Source organism: Miniopterus schreibersii (genome assembly GCF_964146895.1).
Source record: "Miniopterus schreibersii genome assembly, chromosome: 1".
NCBI lineage: Eukaryota > Metazoa > Chordata > Mammalia > Chiroptera > Miniopteridae > Miniopterus > Miniopterus schreibersii.
This window is the reverse complement of record NC_138101.1, coordinates 149,380,338-149,400,628: the sequence shown is the minus strand read 5'-3', so window position 1 is coordinate 149,400,628 and position 20,291 is coordinate 149,380,338. Positions and strand designations below refer to the sequence as shown.

At 37.5% G+C, this 20,291-nt stretch overlaps 2 protein-coding genes across 10 annotated transcripts in view; one reads left to right on the top strand and one right to left on the bottom strand.

The window, feature by feature from the left end:
* GALK2 (galactokinase 2) overlaps positions 1 to 10,969 on the bottom strand; it is a 123,529-nt gene extending 112,560 nt beyond the window's left edge. For 2 of the 8 annotated variants that reach the window (XM_081139040.1, XM_081139035.1), the window contains exon 1: positions 10,708 to 10,965. Coding sequence is in view for 2 of the 8 variants with exons in the window: in XM_081139035.1 (XP_080995161.1) it covers positions 10,708 to 10,736 (29 nt within the window). In the remaining 6 variants the exon portion in view is untranslated. Of the gene's footprint in view, positions 1 to 3,102; positions 3,317 to 10,456; positions 10,582 to 10,707 lie in introns of those variants that run through there. The other 6 variants (XM_081139041.1, XM_081139034.1, XM_081139036.1 and 3 more) reach the window with 5 other exon arrangements.
* A 164-nt stretch (positions 10,970 to 11,133) lies between these two features.
* The window catches only part of COPS2 (COP9 signalosome subunit 2), a 28,516-nt gene continuing 19,358 nt past the window's right edge, over positions 11,134 to 20,291 (top strand). The window contains exon 1 of one of the 2 annotated variants that reach the window (XM_081132523.1): positions 11,134 to 11,225. In XM_081132523.1, coding sequence (XP_080988649.1) covers positions 11,172 to 11,225 — 54 coding nt within the window. In that variant the 5' untranslated portion in view covers positions 11,134 to 11,171. The remainder of the gene's footprint in view (positions 11,226 to 20,291) is intronic. The other variant, XM_081132522.1, reaches the window with a different exon arrangement.

Sequence of the window (20,291 nt, the reverse complement as noted above, 5' to 3'; positions counted from 1 at the left end):
TTATAAAATTCAATAGTCATTCCTGACTTTTTAAGTAAAATTTTAATTAAAAAAATTTAAAAAAAAAAAAGGCTCTTGACATGCTGGAAAAGAAGGAAATGTCCCTACTAACTTTAATAAAGACTATTTACCAGAAACAGCAAACATCATATTTGATGACAAAATGTTAGAAGCGTTCCCATTAAAAGCAGAATCAAGACAAGGGTGCTATCACTCAACACTGCACTACACTGCATAAAATATAAAAGACATCACAAAGTTAAAGTGCTAGACTGGGAACAATATTTTATAATATACATAAAAAACAACAAATGGTTTACATCCAAAAATCCATACATTCATACAGAAAATACATATGTAAATAAAAAGCTCCTGAAAACTAACAAAAATTAGACAATCTAAAAACATCTTTTTTTGCAGGGCAATTTGTCACAAACAATCAAAATTTTAAACATTCATTACCTTTGGCCCTGATTCCATTTCCATGAATGAGTTTAAAGGAACAAATCACAAAAATACTCAAAGATATATGTTTTTAAGAGTGAAAAAATCAGAAACTTAAATATACACTCTAATAGTTGAGTGGTCAAATAAATAATGGTATTCATACTGTGAAATACTCTTGGCCCATAAACAGTTAATTAAATCTACATGGAGTGATATGGCAGAATCTCTGAGAAATATTAAGTGAAAAACAGTGACGGAAAAACAAATACAATTCTACCCACATGAATATAATAATACCATTTTTATATAAAATGGTAACAATGATATTATAAGGATAAAATATACTATTAGATTAAATTATATTACAAGGATACAAACCAAATGGATAACTTCTAAGAAGGGAAGAATTGGCAGGCAGCACAGGGTAGGAAGCAGAGACTCTAGTGAGGAAAGGAAATGTGGGATTTCCAGGCTTTACTGAATATACTTTTAAATAATCCAAATATTTCCTATTGAGAATGCATTCATACAGCATCATTATTCATAGAGACAAAAGGTGGAAACAACCCATCAACTGAGGAATGAATAAACAAAAAGTGGTATATCCATACAGTAAATATTATTCAACCATAACAGGAATGACATACTGATAACATGTTACAACATGGGTGAACCTGGAAAATACATTAAGTGAAAGAAACCAGTCACAAAAATGGCACATTATATGTTTCCATTTATCTGAAACAGAATAAGCAACAGAAAGTACATTAGTGACTGCTTAGGTCTGGGGCATGCAGGATTCTCTTGGAGGTGATAAAAAGGTTCTAACTTTGATTATGGTGATAGTTGCACAATCCTGTGAATATACTAAAAATCATTTCATTATAAACTTTAAACAAGTGAAGTGTTTGGTATGTGAATTATGTATCAATATAGCTGTTAAAAAAACAATAATCCAATAATTTAAAACTTAATCCCAAACGAAAGAAAAAGAAAAGAGACACCACTACTGGAAAAGCCAGAGCAGTGGAATCTGAAGTTGCCTTAACATACAGGGAGCATGCAAGATTGGGATGCAGAAAAAAATATCAGAGCTTCTATTTCTATTTGAATAGAAAAGAAGTTTACCAAAATGCAAAGTTTGCCTGATGAATGCCTTTATTCAGAGGCTCATGTGTCCTATGAAGTTCAAGAGGCATCTGAAGAAAGAACAGGAGTTCCACAAGAAGACAATCTGATCTCAGCACTCTGATACATTTTTTTTCCTTTCAGCATATTGCAACATATGACGAGCTAGGTGGATTTAAATTTAACTTAAGTCACCCCTACTAAAATGAATAAGTGGCTGAAACACTGCTTGAAGCTATCAATGATATTGCATGCACAAATGAAAACAAGAAAATGACAGAGAGCAAACTTATCTGACTGCTGCTACGATCTCTTCTGTGACTAGCACAGAACAATAAATACTTGTTGCATGAATGAACACTAAAAGTCAAAAAAAAAAAAAAAAAAAGCAAAAATCTCCGAGAAACTTTTGTAAACATTTCTTCACTTTTAGTACTTGTTACCACCATGTTCCCTCCCCAACAGAGTAATTATAGAAATATTGAACATTATGATAAAAATCATATAAATAGAAAGACAGAAGAAATTTACACATAGATATGTTTTATGTACCAGGTGCCAGATTATTTTCATGCAACAAATTCTTCATGACTTTTGTTGGAAGCATGTCTTTAACACAGTGTCCTAATTCATTCAACCGTGTCAGGGCAACCATGCTGCGCAAGGACCTCCAGAAAACATGCTGACATCCAAAGACATTCACAAGTGGTCTAAAGCAGTGCCAGTCTGTCTCCATAATCAAAACTTATGTTTCTTTCTGGTAACTAAAGCCCCACTGTTGGTTGGCTTAAGGGTGAAAAACCACTTTCAACTGTCACATGACAATCATATACCAGGAAATAGGGAGAGCTTGAGGACTCAGCATTAGAGGAAAAAGTTAACAGGGAGAAAAAGTAAAAACCAGAAGCAGCAAAGGGGGAGCGAAGCCAACCTGAGAACATCTGTGTCAGAATTACATATTTCTACCAAGGATCTGCAAAACGCCCTCAAATAAAGACTGTCCACCAGTTATCACTAAGCTATTAGTTATTCTGTAGCTAGGTACTGGCGGCAGATTAACTCCCTCACTGACAATTATAGATTCCATGATTTGTTTAAAAAGATGCAGGCACCAAGGGTTTTGTGTGTTCGTTTGTTTGTTTGTTTGGGGGGTTGGGATGAGGGGCTGTGTGTGTGACTGTGTGTGATTGTTTCAATGAATATTTTAGAAAGGGGACTTTAAGAAGCACCATCAGCTGGCAGGCAAGCCCAAAACAGAAGGGGTTCGGAGTTGATTTGGCATGCACGCGGAAGCCCTGAAATAAGGGGGTGCCACTCTCAGCAGGAAAGGAAGAAGGCTCTGCGCGGAGCAGGAAAAGCACACAGCCCTGGTGGCAGCCAGGGTGGAGAACGCGCGGCACGGTCTTTCCTGCAAGCCCAGCAGCGCAGCCCGTGACATCCCGAGGGGTCCCCCCCCCCGGGGAGCCCTGGACACAGCGCGCACCCAGCCAGCCCCGGCGAGCCGAGCCGCGGCGTCTCCCTCCCCACCTGGGGTGTTCTGCCACCTGGACTCGGCACGTGGCAGGGCGCTCCGTGGCCATCCTTCGCTACGTGCTTCTTCCTTCCGCAGCTGCAGTCGGCGAAGCGAGGCTCCCGAGGTAGTCCCGAGGCGTCTGCTGCGGGAGCCCTCGCTTCCGGGCGACGCGGCGCCCCCGGCCTGCGGAAATCCTGCCTGGCCTCCGGCCGCGGCCAGTCCGCCCCCCCCCCCCCCGCGGCCCCTCCTCCCGCGCTCCGGGCTCCGCGCTCCGGGCTCCGCGCTCCGGGCTCCGCGCTCCGGGCTCCGCGCTCCGCGCTCCGCGCCCCGCGGCGCTGTCGGGCCGCCGCCGCCGCTCGGAGCCGAGGGGACCCGGGGCTCGCCGAGCGCGCCAAGCTGACTTAGTCAGTTTTCCCTCTGCGCCCTGGGGATGAGTCTGAGTACAACCTGGCGCCTCAGGTTGCGCTCCCCAGCCCCCCCTTTTTTTTTAACTTAGGGCTTTTGCTCTTTAATGACCACCAACTACTCCAAAAGGTTTAGTTATTGCCTCTTGTGTGGGTTATTTCAAAATCAGGCGATATAAAATTGATGCAGCACTTGATTTAAGCCTATTTGCATTTATTGCAGAATAGGTGCATGGGTGGACCTTCTAGGACACATAGTGAAAGAAGTAGATGTCCCTCAAACTGCAACAGCCCTTGGCATCCAGTTCAACCCCTTCATTTTTCAGTTACCTAGAGAAACGTCAGATGCCCTATATCAAGAAACATACCACCCCACCCCATCACTCTACCATGCTACTGTTTTCTTTCCTTCATAGTTCTCACAAGGTCTGCATATTTATTTTCTTATATATTTTTGTCCGTCACCACCTCCAACATCACTACCTTCACAAGGTAAGCAACTTGAGGATAGGAGCTGTGTAACCCCAGCACCCAGAACAGAACCTGGCAGATTGAATTTTTAACTGAGATAAGATGAACTGAATGAATGACTATAAGGTAAAGTGACTTGCTGATTGATAGCAAAACCTGAATTAAATGTCAGGTCTATTAACTCTCTCACGCACTTTGCATCCCAAAATGCTAAGATTAAACACAAGCAAAGACGGTTAATAATATACCTATCCATCCCATTTTGGGCCAAGATGACACACACAGTAGGGACAATAGCGTAACCCAGAGGGATTCAGTATGTTGCCACTCCAGAATTTGTGTATGTGTACATTGAGGAAGGGGAAATTGGAGATGAAGGCTAAAGTGTGAATTGACAACATCAAAGTGTAGCCAAAGAGTTGCAGCTCCTTGGCACCTGTTTGCATTGTTACTTAAGTAGAATATCATGGAAACAAAGTTATTCTGGTCTCAGGGCTACTTTTTATTATTTCAGTTCCTCCTTATCACTAGCAAATGAAGTGATTATATCTTTCTTGAACCCCAATAAATCCTAGTATGTTTATTGTGGTTTACTCTTGAAAAAGGGGAGGTATTATTGTCACTTCTATAAATAGGTTTGAAGGGGAAAGAACCTAAGTGAGAAAAACATATGTAAAAATTTTAGGAACATCAGTAAATATGGAAAAGGAAAGATTTTTATTCAGATATGTTTCTAATATACCTTTTATGAACATTAAACAATAACCAAATTTTGAAGCTTTGCAAATATTGTTTTTTAATAATAGTCCCAAACTCATTTCATACAGTACTTTTAAATTAATGCAATGACTATAGAAACTCTGTTTCATAAAAGAATATTTCCTATTGACTATGTATTTGATGACCAAATATTAACTTTGCTAAATGAAACCTGATGGCAAAGCATTAGTTTGGATCTTGCATACATTTCCATTGCAGTCTCAATAAAACTGACACAGACTGGAAAGCAACAAGTAAAACTCTTTTTTGAAATGATTGACCCAAGTGAAAGAGTAAAGAAATAGTGGGGCTGGAATTAAAACCCAGGTCTCTAGACTCCTAACCCAGCCTACTTCTGAATGTGTGTGACCTTTGATGAGACCCCAGTGAAGTATGCTTTCTTAAAAATTATGGAATAATTAGTATCTTTTGTCCCAAAAAATTGTACATTATTTTTATAAAACATTGCTTTTAAAATAACTTGTTCTCAAACTACTAAAGAACTGCAACCAGAAACCAAAAAACAAAACTCACATTACTTTCTTATACTATCTTCCTTATGCCAGGCCTCTTGCTAAGTAAGCACTTTACATTTATTATCTCTTTAAATCTTCCCAACAATCCTTACAAAGTAGAAAAGTATTCTTTGTCAATTTTAAGGTATTCCTTTGGTCCTTAGAGGACATTTCTAACAGTGAAAATATTTAGTATATAAATTTTACAGTATTTTTATTTTCACAAATCTTAGACTTTTCAGTTATTTTTTGCATATGGGCACACTTACAATATTAGAGTCTAAATTATAAGCTAGCATAGTATTTCATGATAGATTCTCAAAGAGAAATCTAATTAATAAACTTGACATTGTTTCCCCTCAGAGGGTATTTGTTTCTATTTAGATAAAATATTGTAACAAACAGAACAAACACCAAAATAAAGCAAAGCAAAAACCTGGTCCAAATTCAAAGTACAATCATGGGCATTAGGTCTAACTCCTACATATGTTAGATAGCAGTTTCGATTCCCTACACGTACCTGGGTTGTAGCCACCCCCATCCCTCACTCCCACCCACCCCCGCCCCACCCCACCCCCCACCCCACCCCCCCGCACACAGGGTGCTTTCGGGAGGCAGCCAGTTGATGTGAGTTCACGTCTATGTCTCTCTCTCCCTCTCCCTCTACCCCTCTCTTCCCCCCACTCTCTAAAAATCAATGAAAAAAATATCCTTGGATATTTTGGGGGGTGCCACAGAAATCTAGTAATTAGTTTATGTGTGCCATGAGATGAAAAAGGGTGAAAATCTCTGCCATAGATCATCTATCAGAAATAATGTTATTTCTTTGGGTTAGTCTGTTTGTGCAACATCTAGAAAATATTTCCTATCTTGACTTATAATTTTTAAAATAGTCTTGCTCACAATTGAGAGAATCTAATTCAGCGACCTATTTTTGGGTATTTTTCCATTATGATAAAATATTATACTTCTTTAATGTCACCAGATGCCACCCTCAGCTCTTCTTTATAATGTTCCTTATTCGTCTGTATATAGAATAGATACATCTCTAGTATACAATCATTTAAATAAAGGCAGAGATAAGCTCATGATTCAGATAAATATACAGGGTGTTTCCCAAAAAATGTATACACACTTTAACAGCTGATAGCTCAATTTTAAAAGTGAAATGTATTTTAATAAACAATGCCCTTATAATTATTCAAAGTGTGTGTATACATTTTTGGGACACCCTATATACTTATGTAGTTAAATACAGCATGCTAATCTTTTATAAATTAATATGAAAGGAACAGAATTGTTTGTGCAAAAATGCTTTAACAGAACACAGGTTGTTTTGCAGAGTGGAAAACAACAAGTAAGCTTCTAAACACCTTCTTCTTGCCCAGTCATTGCAATTATCACACCAGTACTGTTATTACTTGTGTGTTTTCTTGTCTCTCTAGTCTAGACCCTTGCTACTCAAAGTGTGGTCAGACTAGCAGCAGCATCACCTGGGAGCTTGTTAGAAATGTACAATCTTGGGCCCAAATCCACTGAATCATATTCTACAATATAAGCCAATCATATTATTTTAAATGTTTTTTTAATCTTTTTAAATTGAACTTATTGGAGTGACATTGGTTAATAAAATTATATAGGTTTCAGGTGTACAATTCTATAATGCATCATCTATATATTGTATTGTTTTCACCACCTCAAGTCAAATCTAAGTTTTGTATAAATTACTTTTAAATGAGTAGAAATGCATGAAATTAATTTTAATAATATATCTTACCCAATATATCTAAAATATTATATCAAAATATAATCAAAAGTATTCAGATATTTTTTTTCATAGGAACTCTCCAAGAGCCAGTGTATGTTTTACACTTACAGCACATCTCAATTCCAACAGAAAGATGTGGCTACTGTATTAGACAGTATATGTCTAGACTATAAGCTCCCTGAAGGCAGGAACTGGTTTAGAGACTCTGGGGTTTTTTTTATGCTTTATGATATTCTTTTATTAATTCTTTCATAAGATTATAATATTACTCTGGCAAATATTCCTTAAATACAACACAAAAAGCATGAAGAATTCTTACAACTCAATGGTAACAAGACAACCCATTTTAAAAATGGGTGAAAGAACTGAAAAGATACTTAACCAAAGAAGATGCATGAATGACAAATAGACACATGAAAAGATTTCAACATTACTCATTAAGGAAATGAAAATTAAACTCACAATTATATACCACTACACTCCTGCTAGAGGACTAACATTAAAACACTATGTGTTGGCAAGGTTGTAGTGCAACTGGAACTCTTATACATTGCTGATGGATATACAAAATTGCAAAAACAGTGAGGAAAACAATGTGATAGTTTCTTAAAAAGTTAAACATACACCTACCATATGATCCAACCATTCTACTACTAGGTATTTACCCGTATCCATGTCTACTGCTATATAACAATATTACCATAAATTTAGTATAAAACAATACACATTGATTATCTCACAGTTTCTGTGGTTCAGAGTCCTCACAGTTTAGCTGGCTACTCTGCTCTAGGGTCTTACATTGGAGAAAGATACATTTCCAAGATCACAGAATTCAGTTCCTATTAGGTTGTCAGCATGAAGGCCACAGTTACTCACTAGCTGTTGGCCAGATGCCACCCTCAGCTCTTGCCACATGGTCCTTCACACGTGGCCACCTGCTTTTTAAAAGCCAGCAAAGGAGACAGAGTCTCTCCTAGCAAGATGGGTTTACAATCTTACATAATGTAATCATATACATAACCTTTACTGTATCTTTTGGTTAAAAGCAAGTCACATTTATTTGTCAATTATACCCCAATAAAGCTGAAAACAAAAAGCAGCAAGTCACAGATCTCACCGACACTGAAGAGGGAAGGATTATCCAAAGCATGAACAATGAGGAGACAACCTTAGTGTCTATCCACCACATTACATGAGAGCAATGAAACATATGTCCATATAAAAACCTGTACACAAATGACCCTACCAGCTTATTTGTATTAGCTAAAAACTTAAAAAAATAGAATACCTATCAACAGGTGAATGAATAAAATGTGGTGTATCCATACAATGGACCACTCAGTAATAAAAAAAAACCCACCAATTGATACATGCAACAACGTGGATGAATCTCAAAATAATTATTCTGAATGAAAGAAGCCAGGCAAAAGAGAGTACATACTGTATGATTTATTTAAATTAAACTCCAGAAAATATAAACTAATCTATAGTGACAAATATAGATCAGTGATTTCCTGGGAAAATTGAAGGGAGAAAGTGGATTACCAAGGGGCAATCAGGAAACTCTGCAGTGATAAATATGTTTATTATCTTGGTTGTGGTGATGGTTTCACAGGTGTGCACATACGTCAAAATTCATCAAATTGTACTCTTTAAGTACGTGCAGTTTAATGTACCTCTATAAAGCTGCTAAATTATACCTCAACAAAGCTTCTTTATATTCTTGAAAACACAGGACCCACTTCGACAAGGACACCATATCACATCAATGCACCATTAAAATAAAAATTTATTATTTACCATTGAGTAAAATTGATGTCAAGAAAACTGATGTCAAGAAAAATACTTCGTAACTGTACAAAGTATTCAGAATAGGCTATGTGAATGAGGTAACATTTAAATGAACTTTCAAGAACAAAAGGCATTCCCTGCACAGAAAGATCAATTAATTAGCATGTTTATTTATTCAACAAGCATTCCTTACACTTGTGTGCACAAGGAGTGTGCTAAGCACTGTGAAGACCTTTTTAACTGGTCTTAGCAAATTTCCAGACTGGTTTTATTAAATTTGGAGATGGCCAAGGATAGTATGTTCAAAATTTAGCTGCATTTTTCCCTAATGCTCATCACTAATTTCCTTGAACAATTCTTTCTCCATTGTAGGACTAAGTAATTACATTAAAAAGCAACAAATTATATAAATAAATTCAATGTAAATGAATTTTTATACATGTAATCAGTATGTACATGGTTGATAATTTCAAAATTGTTATTGACTAAAAAGCAAAACTATGTAGCTCTGATTACTCTGAGCAAAGAGATCTCTTGATCACCTTAGGATTCTATTTTCTCTTTTGAAGAATTATGAATTTCAGGTAGAATAACCATGTGACTTATTGTCTAAACTTCTGAGAGTGACAGATGCTGATAATTACTATTCTGGGAAAACAGTACTAAACCAGCGCTGTCCCATGCAAACTGGGATGGACAGTCGCCCCAGTTATAAGGAGATTTTGTTTTGTTTTAAGGTGACAAGTACAGGCTGCAGAGCTCTACCCCAGATCTACTGAATCAGAATCTTTGGTATGGAGTTTGGGAAGCTATAATTTAATGAACTGCTATGCTTGCGAAGCCGTGGACTCTAAAGTGGTATAATTAAAGGCTCTCCCAATTCTAAAATGATATGTTTAATAAGGAAACTTTGAACATGCACTGGCTATTAGATGATATCAGGGAATGGTTAATTTTCTTAGTGTAATAATGATGTGATTACATGAGCAAATGTCCTTATTTTTAGGTAACACACATAGCTGCACTTAAGAGTGATATGTCATGATAACTGCATCTTTCAGTTGAATCAGGAAATACATACACACACAAATAAAGTTGATATATTCACATGTTCCCCAGACTATTCTTTCACTTTTATTGCATGTTTGAAATTTCTCATAATAAAACATTGGAAAGAAAAGACTAGTAGGGAAAATCTGTTTATGGGTAGACAGTATTATTGTTATATGACTTTCAAGAACTATGACAAAAAATGTCAATTCAAGTGATTACTAAAAAAATTCAGCCTGTAATCCTCCTTTGACTTTCTTCGAAGACAAAATAAAGAGACAAAGATATTCACTGGGGAATTGTTTAAAACAGTGTTATTTTTGCAACATTCCAAATGTATCAAAATGTCAGCTGAAGTAAATTAAGGTGTATTGGTTCATTCAACGGAGGGATTATAAAACCATTAACATAATCATTCTCAAGAACATCTTGTACAGTATGCACGTCCTATACCTAACTAGGCGGGCATAAGTGGGCAGAGCTGGAAGTTTATACCGAAAATGCTCATTGTTTGAGAAGTTTTTTTTCCCCTTTAATTTTCTTATTTCGAATTGTGCTCATGATTTTGTGCAAGAATAATGCACTTTAAAAAGCCAGTCGTTAACCCTACCTTTATGCGGTCCCGAGGGCAGGAAAGGTCAGTTTATAATTCGCTGAACAACAGAATAAGACTTCGGGCGCCTCCCTGAGATTCATGCTTCACTAATTTGGGATATCCGCCGAATCGTTTGCCGACTACGAACACAACAAACATTACGTGTGAACCGTACTGGTGAAAAGGCCTCCAAACATCACAGGCGCACCCCCCGCAATGTGTGGGCTACACTAGCACATAGACAACGACGGCAGAAAGCACACTACCTGTCGCACAAGACGGGCATGTCACCCATCGCTCCGCCAAAGGCTGCTGGTCCTAGGCTGTCTCTTATTTTCACTAGAATGAGAAGGTTCCAGAGTCCCAGTCAAGGCGAGGGTTGGGGGGGGGGGTCCCCTAGCCTAGGAGGCTGGAAACGGCTCGGTGTGCGTGAGCTCAAGGTTTCCAAGGCCCTTCAGCGGAGCCCCGCAGCGCCTGAAGATTCCCCAGTTGCTAGGTCTAGTTGCTAAGGCACCAACCGGCTCGCCGGAAGAGAGAGCGGTGCGCTGCCTTTTGGCGTCGTAGCGAATCCCCTCAACGCTGAGCGCATTTGTTCCGGGTGGAAACGTTCCGCTCCTCTAAGAGCCACGGAAAGGCGAGGAGAAGCTGGGAGTGACGCCTCTGAACCGCGGAGGATTGTGGGAGGAGGTTGTCTCCAATTTCTCCTCCCCCTCCCCCCTTCCCGGCCAAGATGTCTGACATGGAAGATGATTTCATGTGCGATGATGAGGAGGACTACGACCTGGTGAGGCGCAGGGGACGGACCTCCGGGGCTGGAGGTGGTGTCTGGCTTTAGGGGCCAGGGCAGGGGCGTTCGTGGCCTCTCTCCGTAGAACATGTGCTCCTTCCAACTTCTCCCGGTGCAGTGACAGGACGGGTTTACCTCCTCCCCATTCCCGCACCGGCCGGGGCCCTGCTTTTCCAGCATGGGGGAGGGGACAGTAAAGGAGGCAGCGAGGGGGTCCCGAGCCTTGCGCTCCAAGTCCGCGCCTTCTCCGTGTGCTTGGACCTCTCTGGCCTCCGGCGTCCGATTCTCGGTGCCGCTACCTGCTCCCACCGCGCGAGCGGCCTCGGGGACCGTGTAGTGGTCTAGGCCCTGGCTCTGCCCTTTCGGGCCCAGCACTGCGGGCCCCCTTCTTCCCACTTGAACTGAGCGGGTGCGAAATGCTGGGAGAAGGGGCTGAAAACTGGGGCGGGGGGGGGAGGGCTCACTACTCCCAGGCCTGACCATGAAACGGCGTTTGTGAGTCTCCTGGAAACGTAGCTTAATTTGTCTTGTTCAGGGTTCGTTTTGGTTTAAGGTAAAGGTGCCTTGGAGAATTTAGAGCAAAGATAGATGGAAAAAAGTAGTTGAACTATTTGTGTTTAAAGAGAAAAGCTTGGGAAGTGGTTCTGCTTTTTGTTTTGGGGGGGGGGGAGAGGGTAACAAGGGCATTGACACAGTGGCTTTTTTCTTGACTTAGAAATTTCCCAGTATTCAAAGTTAAAAATATCAACAGTGAAGAAATAAACGAATTTATGCAGCTTAATGGTGATTTTTAAGTATTCAAGATTTAATTTATGAACAGATTTACAGGTGTGTGTTTTTAATTCACAAACATTTCACGTTGCTATTCAAAATTTTAAAAAGTATCTGCACCAAGGACCAACGTCAGTTTGCTTTTGTTTATTTTTATTTTGGGGCGTTTTTGTGCATGGTTCATGTATATTGTAGTGATGCATTATCATAAAGTTATGAATGCTTAGGTAGGCCTCCCTCCTCTTATATTTTAAGTGTCAGAAATTCTAAAGATATTAATAATCGTTTCTTAATTAGTGTAAAACTTCTTTGTAAAGTCATTTCCAATTAGTCTTTCCATTTTAAAAGAAGGCACATTTGCAAAAGGGAGCCAAAGATGCTTACTATCACCTGAAAGTCATAATAGAGGTTTTGATCATTCCTAAAGTCAGATATAAAGTTTGCTAATAGTTATATCTGCCTTACATTTTCAGTTTGTGGAAACCAAACCAGTTGTAGGCAGTATCTTCAGTGTATTAAGAATATGTTACTTGTGATATCTAAGGCATTTTTATTTATTACATGTTTATGTTAGTTATTTTTATAACTATGGAAGTTTCTTTTAAATATGTTTGTATTTTTCGTTTGTGTTTTTAAATGTTTCTGTTTATGTCTTTCCTAAGCAATAGTTCTCAATATATAAATGACTTCTTAGCACTATGATTAACTTGAAGGTCATCATTACATTAAGCATATAATGGAGGAAAGGCAATGAGAACCTTATTGTCCCATGAAGTACTCAATTTTTGCAAGATATTTAATTAAATATACATTGTTTAACTTGACTATGTTTCTGCAGCCTTTTGGGGCCTATACTACATGTACAATATAAAGTTGAATATATAGTTGTTTTCTCTTTTTGTAAAATTTCTTAAGCAAAAAAGTAAGATCTTACTAACTACTACATAATTAAATGAAAAAATTTCCCTCAGCATTCTGTTGAATAGTTGTTCCTCTCCCCAGATCTCTCTCGCATGCATACCACTCATGTCAAGTAGTGAAAGCTTTATGCTCTATTTAGTACTAGTTAAACTCTGGTGGCATAAAATTTATTAAGTAATTTAATTTTTACTGCGTTAATTTCCTTAAACCAGTGTACTTTTTTTTTCTAATATATCTTTATTGATTTTAGAGAGAGGAAGGGAGAGGGAGAGAGGGAGATAGAAACATCAATGATGAGAAAGTTGTCATTGATGGGCTGCCTCCTGCATACCCCCCCACCACCACTGGGGATGGAGCCGGAAACCTGGGCATGTGCCTTGCCTGACAGCGAATGGAACCGAGATCTGGATCCTAGGTCGATCCTCAACGGCCAAGTCCTGCCAGACTGGGCAAACCATCGTACCTTTTTTTTAAATGATTAAGAGATTCATTGCCATTTCATGCTTACATGTTGCTAAAAGATAAGTTTTTTGGGTTTTCTAGTTTTGTTTTGTTTTTGTTTTGTTATTTGCCTGGGTCTTTTTTTGTTTGTTTCTTAGGATTTAAAGAGTCTACAAAATTGACTTCCCATTTTAGAGAAACTTCTTTTTTATTAAAAAATGTATTGTTTGTTGGAAATTTTGCCATCACCTCATTTTAATCAAAATGTAAACTAAAGTCATGAAGATTTCCAACTACAGATATATTCAGCATATCTTTTATAGGTTGTCTCTAGATAAATTTTAATATCCTAAGGTACTTTTTGTCTTACCCACTGTAGTGGACATGCGTAGACTACCATTGGAAAAAGTAAAAATCTATTTCTAAGACTAGAGTTCATTTTTTAATACCTGTTTTTATTGATTCTAGAGAGAGAAAAAGAGAGAGAAATATTGATGTAAGAGAGCAACATCCATTCATCGGCTGCCTCCTGCATGGCCCCTACTGGGGATCAATCCCACAAACCGGTCATGTGCCCTGACTGGGAATCAACCGGAGACCTTTTGGTGCATGGGATGACGTTCAGCCAACTGAGCCACACCGACCAGGGCTAAGACTATAGAGTTTTAATCCAAGGAAGTAAATAATAATGATTTGTGCCCAAGATCTAAAACAAAAGAGAACAAACTTGGTTAAAAAAGAAGAAACAAACATAAAAGAAATTTAGTATTCTTGACCTCTTCTAAGATCTTTTTTATTTTTATTATAGGCAGAAGCAGGCACTTGCTAAGCATAAGAATTTATGTGGCAGGGAATGGAGAAGTAGGAGATGGTACTGGTAAATGTCTTTTAATCCAATGCTAATTTTACAGATTTATAGATTATTTGCTAGTGTAATACTACTAAATAATAACTATAGTGCCATTCATTAAGGTGGTAAGGCCATTGATAAGTATTGTAATTCCACAGTCTAGTCATTCTAGCATGAAATTGCTTAGTATTTCTAATAATCTTTTTGAAAGGGTTTAAAAACAGACTGACTTTGTACCTGAAGTTATTCTTTAGTAGATCCTGTGATAGGTAGGGCATTGTACATTTGCATTTAAATGTATTATAAGGGGGGAAAATTGTTAAAAAAGGTAGAATAATTCCACTTGGTTAAATGTATTTATGAGCTGTGAGCCTCATTATATTGCCCTAGTCAGGCTCATAGTTTGATTACTGAATGAATGTTTACTGGTATTGTTTTTCTTGTTTTATTGTATAGCAGTTTTAATGCCCTAAAAGTTTACTTTTTTTGTCTACTACTTTGGGAGGTGGGAGTCCTAGTATAAGATATCTTACAGAATCTCTTTTTATTTGTCATCATTTTAACAAGACCAGCAGACAAATGATGGCTTGAACTTTAGTTCCTCATGTTATAAAGAACCTTAGAACATGATTTAGCAAATTAAAAAAGTAACACTAACTTCTGTTTTTTAAAAAGATTTTGAATTGATAAGTCTGTAGCATTGTTTTCTATGCTGCATGCACATTTGGAATTCTGCATGTGGTCTTCATGAAGAGGAAATGTCATTGTACAGTTGAGGCTTCTAAAAGAAACATAATGTTTTTAATTGTAAATAATTGGAAAGAGCCCCGAATTATCAATAGTAAGGAAGTACTAGTACTGTTAATACTAATAAGGTGATGATAGATATGGTATATTCATGCGATGGAATGCTATGTCAGCATTTCAAACCATGCTTCTAAAGAATATCCAGTGATATTAAAAACTTTTGATAAATTGTATTGGTCAGGGCTCTTGGATAAAGGACAAGAATACATGTGAAACTAGTTTAAACAAAAAAAAGCGTGTATTGGCTCACATCACCAGGAAGTATAGGTATGGTTGGATTCATCGGCTCAGATGATGGTGCTGTATTTTTTGCTGTGTCCATCTCTCTTCCTGGGCTGCTTTCTTTACTGTAGTTGACTTAATTACCTTCACATTTTATAAGATGTGATGTGGCATCTTCCTAGTATCATAACCCCAAGATAAGAGAGTCGTCTCTGCTAGCTCTAATGTGGAAATCCCAGGAAGAAGGTCTTTGTGGCCTTCTGTGAACAGTCTCACTGTAGAGACAGAGGTGGGTTGCTTGCCTCTTCTGTGGGAGGAGCGCTATAATTGAAAACCCTCAGCTAGTAGAGGAAGGGTTAATTAACGCTGTGCACACAATGAATATACCTCCACCATAAATATGTAATTTGTATTACAATGTTGGGTGGGAATAAAATGTATTTTGTTAAGTAGGGGGAAATATAGAAAAAATGTCTGGAAAATCTGAAAAGTGTTAAAAAATTAAAATTTGTTCATTTCTTTTAAACTTTTCACAGTGAACCTATATTTTATTGCTGTGAGGAGAGGGGGCAGGTTGCAGAGTACAAATGATGAGTAAAAATTTTACTTTGATCTTGGAAGGCCAAATAGTGATTTTGTCATTACTCAAAATTTTTTAGACTTCCTCTTAGAAATTGTCTTCAAAACCTGAGGAATCTAGCTTTTTAAAATAGGTAATACATGTGCACATGGTTCAAAAACGTAAAATATAAAAATTAACTTTCCATTTTGTTCCTCATTTGCCCAGTTCCCATTTCTCTCTGTAGGTAACATTTTTATCTCCTCCCTTTTTAACCAGAACATAGCATATTACATATATTGCTCTGCGCTTCACTTTTTAATGTCTTAGAAATTATTCTATGTAAGTATCCAGAGAGCTTACTTATGTCTTTTTGCAGCTGCATTGGTAAGAAGTTGGCCTGTTTTCTTTTGCTGCTATAAACAATGCAGCTTTTTTTTTTTTTTTTTTTTTTGCTTTTTTTGACTTCAGCTATAGCCAGGTCTTGTCCTCTTTTGTAGGTGTTGAAAATTATAATCGAAGTCAGTTTTGATAACCTGGACCATCAAACTGAATGATTCTGTTTTAGGTTAGAAACATCTGATTAATGAAGTTAGTTTTCTTGAGAATTTCAGAAATGTTACTTATTTATCCATGTCAGTATAATTGGAATAATTTCATTACCTCTTAAAGTTACTACTTCAAAGAAAAGCGTTAGTTTGAAATATAAGTTTTGTTGAATTTTTTAAAAGGCTTGTTGCATTACTTCATAAGAGTACCCTGTATAATGAAATTAGAGAGATTCAAACAAGTATAACTGAAAAGATGAGTAATGGGAGACAGCTCTTATATATGCTAAGAAGAAGTTAAGCTTAAGTCTTTTCACTCTTAACTTAAATCTGTAAACTATGAATACCCATCATTTATAATTGTTTCAATATAATTTATAATTTATATTTTAAATTATAATTTCATAATTTATAATTTATTTTATAAATTATAATTTATAATTATATTTCAAACAACACATAGACCTCAGTGGGAATTAGAAACTTCCTGTAGGGTTCCACCCCCACGTTTGACAGGAGAGGAACTAAAGCATTGAGTGTGAGTGACTTACCTAAATTTACACAACAAATTAATGAGAAAATCAAAACTAGAATCCAGGTCTAATGACTTTTATGATGTCTTTCTTTGGGAAATTTAATTTGATTAAGCTTGAAAGTTTAGGACAAATAAAAGAATGTTCTAATTTATACCAGTGATAAAAATTAAGACCCATTTACTTGAGTGAAATTTTTGAAAGTATGGATAACTTTATGAATGACTAAATCCAAACGGCTACCTAGAACTTGAGTTATATCTAGTCCTTAAGGATAATGGGACATTGCCCTTTACCTGTGTACTCAGCATCTAGTACAGCTAGTACATGGTCAAGGTTTGGGAAGCAGTGTAAATGGTGAATCTTGTTTTCCTGGTGCACATTCTAAGACCTCTATTGGCAACAGACACAATAAGTAGATGAATTCTGGAACCGACCCTATTCAGCAGTGACTGCATTCTGACCTCTGGCTATTGTGTGTCCTGTTATTTTGGAACATTCAGCCACTTTCCATTTCAATTAAGCAAACACTTATTGGGCATTTTGTAGTATACCAGACTCTGGGGATACCAAGATGAGGAAAAAGTTCCTGCTTTTGAGAATTTCATGGCGGGGCAGGTGAGGGGAGAGAACAAAGTTCACACAAGGCTCCGTGTTAGATGCATGTCATGTAGAAGCTTGACTAAGATTTAGTTTGCTAGGATTTGGAGAAAGAATCACAAAGTAAGGCCTGATTAGTATGTTTCCTGGGAGTGTTGGGGCAGAGCATCATCAGAGAAAAGTGGGAAGTTTGTTTGGAGGGGAGGTGGTTTAGAATTTCTAGGAGAGAGAACAGTTTATGCCAAAGCAGAGATTTTAAATTGTGTGGCATAACTGAGAAAGGATGAATAGATTTGGGTAGTGTGGATGGATCACAGATTGCTTTGGGAAGCTGTCAGGCCATGAGTTATTATATAAGTAGGTTGGAACTATTACTGGTTTGTTTTTTTTTAATACCTTTAACAATGTTGAAGTGCTTGTTTCTTTTTCAAATATTGCTTAAATTCTTTTTTGTTTTTTAAAACAATATATTGATTAAAACTTCAGTTTCTCTTTTAAAAAACATTTTATTTAAACTTTTACAAATTATGGTTACCTGCTATTCATCTGACATAGGGGAATTCTGTTTAGCAACATTTATTTAATATTTTTCCTATATTTCCTGTTCTGTCAGTGACACTGTAGTGATTAGAGATAACTTTATTTTCCTTTAACTTGTGCTAGATCCTTTTTATTTTACATTCTCAACATTGCTTGATATCTTCTGTATTAATTCTGTCCCCTTCCTTTTCTCCCTGTTCTACCACTTGGAATCAGGCTTCCGTCACCTTTTGGCCAGGCTGTTGTAAGAGTATCCAGTGGGCCACTTCATTGCTACAAAGTTCTCTTCCTAAAACACAAATCTGATTATTTCCCTGTAAAATCTTTTAATAGCTCTCTGTTTGATCTAAACTCGTTGTTAGACTTCTATCGTCCTGCTCCTCTGTCCTATGCCAGTTTGTCTCTCATTACACACAGCCTGTGCTTTAGCCCAATCAAGCTATTCATGATTCTTTCAAATATGCAATGCCATTTCAAGCTTCCATGCCTTTGCACACGTTAATTGCTATGTTTCAATGCCCTTCCTCATCCCTGGCAACTCCTATTCATACTTTCAGAGCTGGTTCAGGCAACTTTTCCTTCCTTTACCTCATTCAAGAGTAGTGGATTACTACTTTTTTGAGCTGCCTATGTACCTAGTATGTGTCTCTACTGTTGCTTTTATTGTGTTATATTGCTGTTTCATTTGTTTATTGGTCTCAGTCCCTAAGTAGCTTGAGGGGAAAGACTTAATTTGCATTTGTTTGGGCAGTACTTAATTGTGGGTATTTACTAAAGATCATTATCATTGAGTATAAATAATAGAAATCTAAACAGAATTAAAGGCTTTTCAAAATGTCATCAGTTTAAAAATCATGAGAGTGTAATAACTGAAAAGTAGTTTGCTGTAGTACAGAGCTCATATGGTTGGTGTGATTCACTGAGCCACAAATGACTGGTTAATGATGTCATGGAGGCTGGTTCAAACCATATGAACATGGTATTGCAGATCAAAACAAGAGACTGCCCAGTCATAAGAAACTAATCAGTAACATATCAGTTGTGCCAGTTCTCGTGTATTTATACATTGAAGCAATAACATATAGAGTTGGATTGCAATTATTCAAAAACTATTGTACATTCCATTGCTTTATATAACATGAAAAAACAAAAGAACATATGCATAAAGTGTTGGATTTAGTCTTATCTTGATCATTGTGATTTTAGGGAGTTCTAACACCTAAAATTTAGAAATATCATTATTCTGAAGCCAGTCAGGTCCCAGAAGTTTAGGTAGCCAGTCTTGTACTATAACAGGCTTTCAGTGATTGAATGACATGATAGGAAATGTAAAGGTTCTGGTCTTCATCAATGTTATAATCATTTCACTAACCACCAGGTAATTGAAGTTAACCTTTTTAATTTCTGAAATACTATTTTCAGTTTCCCCTTTGCTGGCAGCTCCACATCCCCCTACTGTCGTGTACCTCTCAGCTTCTACTTCCCTCTTCTCTTATCCCGGCCTAATTGTCTTTTGTATTCTGTTATGGGATAAGACACCAAAAATAAATGGGCTTTGAGTGAGAGTCCAGATTCTTAGACTTTGAAATAGATGTAAATCAAAAAACTTTTACTTCCAGGTTCAGGGTGGGTTCTGAAGATTTGGATTGCAGAAAAGAATCTCTTACCCTTTGGGACAGTATAGATGGACCTGGAGAAAATTGTGCTAAGTGAAATAAGCCAGGCAGAGAAAGACAAACATCACATGATCTCGCTTATATGTGGACTCTAAAGAACTTAATAAACAGATGAACAGAATAGATTCAATGACATGGAAGCATAGATCAGACTGACGAATGTCAGAGGGATGGAGGAAGGCAGGTGGGTGGACAGGGAGAGAGTAACCAAAGAATTTATGTGCATATATGCACAACCCAAGGACATGGACAGTGGTGGGGAGGGGGATGGGACGGGGTGGAAAGGGTCATTGGGGAGAAAAAGGGACATCTGTAATATTTTAAACCAAAAAAAAGTTATCTTCTGATTGAGCTAGCTGTGACTTCCAGCCTAGCTGGTGTGGCTCAGTTGGTTGAGTGCACCAGGAGGTTGCCGTTTCAGTAGTAACACATTATATATATATATATTTTTTAAATATATTTTTTATTGATTTCACCAAGAGGAAAGGAGAGGGAGAGAGAGAGAGGGAAACATCAATGATGAGAGAGTCATTGATCGGCTGCAGCCCACACTCGGGCATGTGCCCTGACCGGGAACCGAACCCTGATCGCCTGG